Source organism: Poecilia reticulata, linkage group LG22, assembly GCF_000633615.1.
Source record: "Poecilia reticulata strain Guanapo linkage group LG22, Guppy_female_1.0+MT, whole genome shotgun sequence".
NCBI classification, from domain to species: domain Eukaryota; kingdom Metazoa; phylum Chordata; class Actinopteri; order Cyprinodontiformes; family Poeciliidae; genus Poecilia; species Poecilia reticulata.
Genome location: NC_024352.1, coordinates 758,981 through 768,916, shown reverse-complemented (window position 1 = coordinate 768,916; position 9,936 = coordinate 758,981). Strand labels below are relative to the sequence as shown.

Below are 9,936 nucleotides of genomic sequence, written 5' to 3'. Positions count from 1 at the left end.
GGCCGGGCTCCGTGGGTAAAAGCCCGGCCACCAGGCGCTCGCCATCGTGCCCCACCTCCAGGCCTGGCTCCAGAGTGGGGCCCCGATGGCCCGCGTCCGGGCGAGGGAAAACGAAGTCCAAAGTTTGTATTCATCATACGGGGTCTTCGGGCTGCGCTTTGTCTGGTTCCTCACCTAGGACCTGTCTGCCTTGGGTGACCCTACCAGGGGCATAAAGCCCCAGACAGCATAGCTCCTAGGATCATTGGGACACTCAAACCCCTCCACCACGATAAGGTGGCAGCTCAAGGAGAGGTCTTTGAATAATCTGAATTAATATAAGTAAAAACAACATTTAATTTCCTTTTGGGATGATAACGCATTTCTGATCTGAATTTGAATTGAATTGAATCTCGGCATGTTGTTTTCTGCTGCCTGTTATCTGTTTGTAGTGGCTGAAAGTGCAAGATGAAGTGTTTAATGTGTTTGTATATATACTGTTTGATATGTGTATCAAAATATAATATTCTCTGGAGAGTTCAATACTTCTACATTACTAGTATCTTCTAAATGTTGCCAGTGTTTTCTTCCAGTACAAATTACTTATATTCCCTTCCTTGGAATTATTTAGTATGTAAATTCAAATTAAGAAAAATATTTTAAGACAGTACCCCTCATTTATTAAACAGAACACTTTCCCTACTAATTGCATTTGTGTGTTTGCATTATATACTAGAGGTGTGCCAATCGATCGACCACCGATCATAATCGGCCAATTTCCATGAAAAAGTGTGTGATAGGTGATCGCCGATCACTGTCTCTTGTTGCCCATCACCTGTATCTCATTTCGCAGCCTGCCTGTGCAGCTGATCTCTTCTTTCCTTCACACTGCGCAAACGCGCAGCAGTAAATCCTGCAATGATGTGTGGAACTATAACGCTCTGAGAGTGAACAGGGAAGTTTGGGTGCTGCGGTGGAAATTTATCTCGGGGGTGAAGCGCGTCAAAATGCATCAACACAACGAATCTAGTGTGATATTTAAACAAACAAGCACTTGACGGAGTTTGACTTTATCGAGGCTCAATGCAGGAAAAAAGGACGGTAAAGTAGCGAACAACTACAAACACTCACCCGGATTAGCATGACGGTCAGAAAGCTAAACAMATAACCTGGAAAATTATTTAAGTCTTGGAGCTGCGATGTAWGACGCTGGTTCWGCTCTCGCTGTTGAACCGCTGCTACGCTACAGGTAGTAATATTTCACAGACGGAGCGCCGCTTCTGCTCCACCTGGTAGTGACTCTCACACCGAACCTCTGCTTGAAGCTGCAGCATCTAACTTAAAAAAAGAAAATATTTTAGATGTATTAAAACCTTCGCTGTCCTAACACAAGACAGATAATCTCTGAAAAATTAATCGATGTCTCCTCCTGTGTTCCTCGCTCGGTCAGAAATGACTAATTTCTGACCAGCATTAATCAGCTAGCCAAGCTATCAAGAAGGATTGTTTATTTTGATGCAGCCTGCATTTGACTTTGAATGAATGTTTCCTTTTTTACTTGAAATTATTTGATATAGGCAGATTTGACTATAATTTATAGTACTGAGAGCCTTACTATTAAATATTATTTTACCGATTGCAGGTTTTTCAGTTGTCCTTTTGACTGAGTAGCTACTGTATTGTGCCTGCAAGTATTTTGCATGTTTTATGCTTAAATTAGGTTAATTTATTGCCAGATCAATTTTTTATTTTGTTATATCACATAGTAACATTTATACCTAAAGCTAAAAAATTAACAGTCAATCCAGGTGATCGGCAGAGCTCGGCCTCACTGGTGATCGGTATCGGAATTGGCAGCAAAAGACCTGATCGGAGCATCCTTATTATATACATATTTCCATTTGATTAGCTTCTTACATGCAGTTTATTGTTTTAAGCAGATGGCTCTTCAGAAGGAGAGGAAACAGTTCCAGGTTTGGATGCAGCTTCTCAGAAGTTCCCAGTGATCCTCTTACTCCTCCTGACATCATCTTCTTCACTGTCTCCTCATCTTTTATATACTTATTAAAATATTTTTTCATGATTCCCAGAATATCTCAGCTGATTGTTTGTGATTCTAATAAATAAATTTTTATGAAAATATTTTTGTCCATGTTCATTGTGTAAGATATAAGCTTACATGATGATGACAAAAATAAGAGAAAAGGTTTGGTAAAAATATAGTAAATGTCGTAAATAAGTCATCCAGTTATTAAGCATAAACTGGCTAGATGGAGGTTGGTAAATATTAAATATTAAGTAATTATTTTTATATAATTACTTTTCTTATCAGTGCAGAGCAAATGAATAATGATTAAACCAAAAGTTATTCATCATGCTTAGTCAGTAGAGACAAATAATTTAGAAGCAAATGGTCTCATGAAGAGCACGAAGGATTTCATTTTTAGTGGAGAGTCATGCTTCACTCTCAGAAGTCAGTAAAGACGTTGGAAAAACAGTTTTCAGTTCCACAGAAAGACTATTTTGGTGGCAAAAATGATTTACCAAATCATAATTCCAGGGAGTACCTCACCTGTGGTTGAAGAAATATTTACATCAATGCTGATCTCTGGGATTCCTCCATTTCTCAGTGATGCCACACATGTGTAGGTGCCAAAGTCTGTAAATTTTAGATCAATTATGTCAAGGTTGGTGGTTCCTGGTGAGATGCTGGGGTCAGTATGGGTGATGACCATTCGCTCAGAGCTCTTCAATGGCCGGCCATTCTTTAGCCAGCTGAACTGCAGCTCCTCTGAAGGTGTGGCTTCCACCTGGCAGCTAATTTTGACCTCCCGACCAATTTGAATGTTGTCCTCATTATGGTATGGGTCTGGTGTGATCCAGAACCGACCTTTACGTAGTCCTGGAATAAATAATAGAAACAGTAGAGACAATGTTAGATAGAATATTAAATTATCATTCTTATCATAAGGCAAGAGCTAAAAACTAAAACAGATTAGACTAAGGGAGAAACTGTAATTGGTCTGAGTTGCTGGACAGAGACATGCAAGAGATCAGACTCTGAAGACTCTGGAAATATATGGATAAATATTTCCAAAGATTTCTGATTGAACAGAAACCAGACTTAAAGGGATCTATGATTAATTATAACAACATACCTTTTTTGGGAAATGTTTATTTTAGATGTAAAAACAATACAGTAGTAATACTAGTAATACTGAGTAATAATATTTAATTTTTAGAAAGTTTAATAAAATATTGTCACACAAATTTTGCCATGTTCATGCTGTAATGCATTCTGGGTAAATGACGTCAAATGGTCCAACTGCCTGGCTCCTCCAGCCAAAACAATGACATTAGTAACCCTTTTCAAATTGAACCAGAGTGTATTGAAATCGATCGGAATGTAGAAATAAAAAGAGGTGATGAAGATGACCTCTTGTCCAGCTGGTGTTTTGCTGCTGCTACTGTTGAGGAATATAATTATGTTAATAGTTAAAAGTTGTGTTAATTCACATTAAGATATGTTTTAATGAAAAGGAATGTGTTACGTTGTGCTGGTTCAACACCAAATAAGGTGTTGTACGAGACATTCCTGGCAGTCAAGGGACTCAGCCAGAGTCTCTGTTTGGACAGATAAGAACTAACAATCTGACTAATGGTCCTCTGAGGGAGCAGATTTAACTTCCACGAGGTCGGCCCAGAATTCTCGGAACTTCCAACACACACTCAATGTAAAACAGAGCCAGAAGCCAGATTCAGAACGCTATTGGTCAGATGGTTTCCAATACACAACAGCAGACTGAAAGCGGTATAAATGCTCGAAGCCAGAAGAAGAGGACAAGACATTTTGGATTCTGAGACGATGAAATGAGATGATGAAAATGTAATATGTGATTCCGCAGATGTGCATTAAATGTCTTCTTGGTTGTCAGTGAGCCGGAGAGAATGGAGTTTTGTGTATCGTCTCTTAATTCATGAGTTTAGCACCTTTGAATTCCTCCATACTACTGTGGAAATATTAGATTGATTGTTTTTAGTAGGCCTCAATTTTGTTTGTTTTGCACTCCTGATTTAATCAACGTATAGCCTAATCATTAGAGTAGTGGTCCCCAACCACCGGGCCGCGGACCGGTACCGGTCTGTGAACCAATTGGTACCGGGCCGCGCAAGAAAGAATTAAATATTTCCGTTTGTTGTATTATTTGAGTCTGGAGGATCTTTTATTTTGAAAATCCTTTAACCGGATTCTCTCGGTTATGTCTTGCGCGCCAACATTGAGCCTACAAACAACAAAATGAGTAAGAAACAAATCAGGTGTCTTTGGAAAGTTTCTTTGCGAAGGGCAAAAGGCCCAGAGAARAGACAGGAGAATGGATTTATCCCGGACCGGTAGGTGAGTCCCACGTTACAAGTCGCTCTGCGTAACATGCGGCGACCGGCTGATAATGAGGCAATGAAGCTTCAAGCTGCTTCACCATGTAGAGACCAAGCAGGCTGTGGATATAAGCAACACTTCGGGTGTCATTGTCTCCCATCACTCCCAGATCGGACCGTCTCATTGCAGAGAAACAATCTCAGGGCTCCCATTAGTCATTATTGTGAGTTAAAATTTTCACGAAAGTAAAATGTTCATTTTTGTGGCGCATCTGTATCTTATTTTGAAGGGATATGTAAACGTTACCATAGCGACCAGAGTCAGAGAGCGGTAGGGCAGTCAAGAGGAGAGGAGTGGAGCTTGTAAGTGTTAAGTCTGGTTCACAGTGGCATGATTTAAGAATTGTCGGCTGATTTCCAAACTTTTGTGACCACACACGACACGAGCCGAAAAAAGTACAACAGGTTCAATCGGTTCATGTGTCCAGCCACAACGCTGGAGCAACACACCACACACGAACCGATTCCACTCACAAACATCCTGATTTCAGAAGAAAATCCAGTAAAACCCCCAACATACCACACGTGAATTTAGAATAATCAAACACGGGTGACGATGTAGAAGCAGTAGTGATAGTTTGTGGACTCATTATAAGCATAAAAGACGTAACAAAAAGAAAAGGCGTTTGATAAAAGATGGCAGGAGCAGTCGCTCTATTTGCTGTACTATGATTTGGAGGGGAGTTTTTTTTTTTGGTAGTTAACATTTTTAACTGAATAAACATGACCACATATAATAAACATATATAACAATGACCATTACATATAGTAATAAACATGTCCACATATAAGTTCTGATGTCCACTGGACTGGATTTGCGCTGTGTCACTGTTTGGGATTCCCTTCTGTGCTTATGTTACCCCGCTTTCTGATTGGCTACTTGTCACATTCAACAGGCTGCCTTTTCGCTTCCAGTCAGGGAAAAAAACACAAGCTGCGGTAATCAGGCCAAGACAATGTTGATGAATATGCCAGATTTTAGATCACATGAAAAGTAACACACCACACACTGCAGGACGTTGTAAGATTATCGTAAAGGGAAAAAAGGCTTTAGAAGCCATATCTGACGCCAGCCCCCCGACCCCCCACCCCCGGGCCGCAGCAAAATGACCAAGTCTTGACAGGTCCACAGTAATAAAAAGGTTGGGGACCACTGACCTACATGCAGCAATAGCCCACCACCATGTGCTACTGGCAAAGAGGATGAGCCCACTTCTAAACAGTGATGCCAGAACATATCACACAGCTAAAAACCCACCTTAATGTACTTTGACATAGAAGTAATTGAGCTAAAACCACTAGTCACTGCCTCATCCCTGCCTTTTTTCCTCAGAAGATGCGCCTTTGTATCTTTTCTAAAGTGGATTTTTATTTTCTTTGTGATTTTGTTATTTGATGATCATGCTGAGATGTTGGTGTGATTTTATGTTTGTGGTTGATTGAATAAACTACTAGATGAATGTGAAGTTGATGCTGGGTGTCTTTGTTTCACTTTTACACCCGGCATCAACAGGCCTGGGGAGATGAGAGGTGACATGAGCAACGAGTATAGAAAAATATCTCGTTCTCAGCACTACCTTCAGCATCGTAAATGAACCTCTGGTCAGACTGTGTGATCCAGTAAGTACTTCTATAGCTCTGTGTCTGGTTCAGTAACAACTGTTTAGGGTTTGATCTTTGCCCGGTGTCTGTAGTAGATTCACATTCAGTACTAGTTCTAGCTCCATTAGCATTTCCAGTAGTAATAGCTCCATTAGCACTGCTTGTCTTTGATGTTTCTCCCAGGGTCTGTAGCGCTGTATCCGGTTCGGCATCAGCTGTGCTGCTTAGGTTCTGGTGGTGGAAACACCAACAACGTACTTTGCTACCAAAGACGCAGACCTCCATGCATCCAGTCGGATTGGTGGTTTTAGTATTGGAGGCAGCATAGCTCCATTAGCATTTCAAAGAGCTTTCAACTCTGCCTGACACAGCATGGCATTTATTTTTAGTTCATTAAGGTAACAATCGTCTTTGTTAGTTCTGTTGCTATAAACGACTCAAAGTGCTTTGGAGAAATGTCGAGGGCACAGATTAGGTCCTTTTGAACTTGTGTTCCACTCTAACTCTCTCGCACTGCAATCTTTCTTCTTTCATTGGGAAATTTTCCATACATATATATATATTTTTATAACAGCCAATAGTGACACAGCGTAGCATTATCTAAAATTACACCAGTCAAACAATATGTGATAAATACAACTCAGATAAAGTTAGCCTTCTTGTAGACTCTGTGGACTCCAAGACATCAAATGACATCATCAACCTATCAGTGAAAAATGGYGACCTCCATGGGTGAAAAATATAACAAAAGATGTAAATTTTGAGTTTGGCGGATCACAAAAAGCAATTTTTTTAGTTAATAGGAAAATTACAACATAGTTAGACCGACATGTTACTAACTCAACATTAGTTGAACTTGTTAGAGCTGCTGCTGACTGACTCAGCAGCAGTTAAGTGTGGTAAAAGTTACAGGGACAAGTTAAATTGACCGATCTGCAATTTAATCGGTGTATAAACTTGAATCCTAACAGGTGAATGTGACTCTAGTGTAAAGCGCTTTGAATAGTTAAAATGACTGGAAAAGTGCTATGGAAGTTCAGTTTATTTACCATTAAATGCCAGTGAAACAGAGGCAAATGGTAGTCTGTAGCTGAGCTAATTTTGCTAAATGGTTGATAATCTCGCACAGTTTACCCACCTCTTCTGGAGAAAAACTGGGTAACAAATTGACACTTGAGAATTTTTATCGAAAACGTTTTACTTTTCTTGGCACCATAGTAACTGCCGCTAAGCAGGAACAAACTATTTCATACGGATCCAAATATGGATGTGTGCTTTTTTGTCTGGGAGTCGTAACATTTATGTTTTTACTGCTAAAACAATTTWAAAAAAACTCCAAAATTATTATGCCTGAGCAGTGACAGCGCTGAGAAGGTCTACTGTAATTGTACTGTTTATTAGGGTACTTTTACTCTTTGATTCATATACCTTTATGAAGGTATTTGCCAAGTGACATACATTGATTTTCTGAAGTCTGTTCAGAATGATGATGAAGTCTGTCAATGCCAGCTGCTGGCTGAACCGTGTGGGCGTGACCGAATGGCGAATTTCAATCCCTCGCCATACGCATATGATTGTCTCTAAATCACACATGCATCATCTGATTTGCACCAAACTTGTTATGAATGACTCTTGTGAATCTCTAAAAAACCCAATAGCATTAAACTATTGGACTCCACTGCGCTTCCTAGGTTAATCCTTCAGCTATATCTTCTCACCGCATCGACCGATTTGCACCAGACTTTTTGTGCGACGGGTGTGGGACTTGCGCGAGAGCATCTGCAGTGGCTGGGAGCTGTCGGTCAGGAGCCCTTGGAATTTTCCTAACTTTCCCCCTATTCAGCTTATTCTGAGCCCTCATGAGGTTTTTGTGTGAATTATGGGCACAACTTCTGCTACACAACACAACCACCATTTGTTTACATGTCAGCTACTTGCTAACAGGATTTCGTGAGATGTTTTAGGCTATAAAATATGTGGGTATGCCAGATATCACAGCTTAAATGTGGCAGTATTGTTTTACCACTGCCTACGCTACAGTGGTGGAATGATGACTTGAAGAAGTGGTTTCAAATAATTCGTACTAGCATATTTAGCTACTTCATTGACTCAGTTACTTTGGGTTTTCTTCCATTGGCTTTTTGCCCACAAAATGAAACAAGCACACATCATTTGAGAATCTCTTAAATTTTTGATTTTTTTTTAACCCCAATTCTTTTTGTTTCTGCACCTGTCGGTAGGCGATGAAAACTACTTCTTAGCACAGGGACACTGCCTTTTTGTTTTGGAAGCACATTCAAAACACACCCCAAGTTAAAAAAAAGTATGCTTTAGTATACTAGTATACTAAATTTTAACATTCTTCAGCATACTTTGATTGATGTACTTAAACTGAAATATTTTGGAACAACTTTTTTTGTGCTTAGTATATTTTAATAGTATTTCAATAGTATTAAATTGCAACTTTTAGTATACTTTAGTATACTGAACGTACTTTTTTGGAACAACTTAAAGTTGTACTTAGTATACTTTAAGTACACTTTTTTATGTAGTATTCAAGAGAAATATTCCAAAAATATTCCATATTGAGTGTAATATGGAATATTTTTGTAATTCTATATTTATGTAATTCTATGATAGAATTATATTAAAAATATACTTTTAATATACTACTAATGTATTAGTAATGTATTTAAATTACACTTAATTTTTATTTTTGAGTTACTGCTATTGCTAATGAAGCACAATTTTAATTACTCAAGTCTTTATTCATACTTTGTACATTACATGCATAACTACACTACAGTACTTACATTGTTTTAGGCTACAGTTACATGGAAAGATTAATTACACAAGATGTTCAAGGTAATTCAAATATTTTGTTTTATTACTGACATTTTAAAATTGTCCAATTTTACTCAACTTTATGAACTTTACATAAATTATCATTTACACATCAAAAGTGAACACATGAACATGAAAATTTAAGTGTGACAATAAAAAATGACAGTGAGGATCAACGACAGAACATTCCCGTTCACTGCACCTTATAGGAACCTACAAAAAAGAACAATAGAGCAATTAAACCGAGAAAGTATTTGTATTTAAAGAGAACAGAAAAATGGCAAATAAAAAAATACTTACAATTTTAAGACGTTGTGACTCGCCATGTATGTGACATCATCAGAACTGATGATGATTGGGACCAGATGCCTGGGGTGGAAAAACATTTCTGTTTGTTTTCTTTGCCTGTCTATGTTAGAAGTAGAAAAAAATAGTCAGCAATGTCATAGAATCAGTTGATGTTGGCAATAACTATGAAGTTGTTTTAAGTGTGGACTTAAGGAGACAAACTACCTTAAAATCTTTCCATCCGTGATCTGAACACACTGATCCTCGTAGGGTGATGAGGGGGGCTGGTGGTGCCCATCTCCAGTAGCCATCATATGAGAGGCAGGGTTCACCCTGGACAGGTCACCAGTCCATCCAAAGGCTCTGAAAGCCAACAACAAATAAAATGTATGAAAAAGAAATGTTAGATTAACAAGAAGAGAAAAATTCTTTCCAGTTACCTTTAAACCAAATCATGTTTATTAAGCACTTGGTGTTGGTAACACACCAGTTTTTGTTGTTGAAAATGTAGCTAGCTSCTCATTRAAAAAACAAACTTACATCATGAAGACAATGTGAAGGTTCATCTTCAGAACTGGTTGGTGATCTGGTGGAGTCAGAGCTTCTTCTGAGACAGAAAGTCTTTAGGTTTCCTAACATCCGATTCCTCTGGCTTCCTCTTTCATCTTCATTTGCTTAGTTAGACTGCAAACATCCATCCATCCTTCCATCCATTTTCTTCCGCTTATCCGAGGTCGGGTCGCGGGGGCAGCAGCTTCAGAAGGGAGGCCCAGACTTCCCTCTCCC

The 9,936-nt window shown here is 39.0% G+C and overlaps 1 protein-coding gene across 8 annotated transcripts in view; it reads right to left on the bottom strand.

The window, feature by feature from the left end:
• LOC103458078 (MAM domain-containing glycosylphosphatidylinositol anchor protein 2-like) overlaps positions 1-9,936 on the bottom strand; it is a 202,698-nt gene that overhangs the window by 97,966 nt on the left and 94,796 nt on the right. For all 8 annotated transcript variants that reach the window (XR_532533.2, XM_008398635.2, XM_008398638.2 and 5 more), the window contains one exon: positions 2,552-2,881. Coding sequence is in view for 7 of the 8 variants with exons in the window: in XM_008398635.2 (XP_008396857.1) it covers positions 2,552-2,881 (330 nt within the window). In the remaining variant the exon portion in view is untranslated. The remainder of the gene's footprint in view (positions 1-2,551; positions 2,882-9,936) is intronic.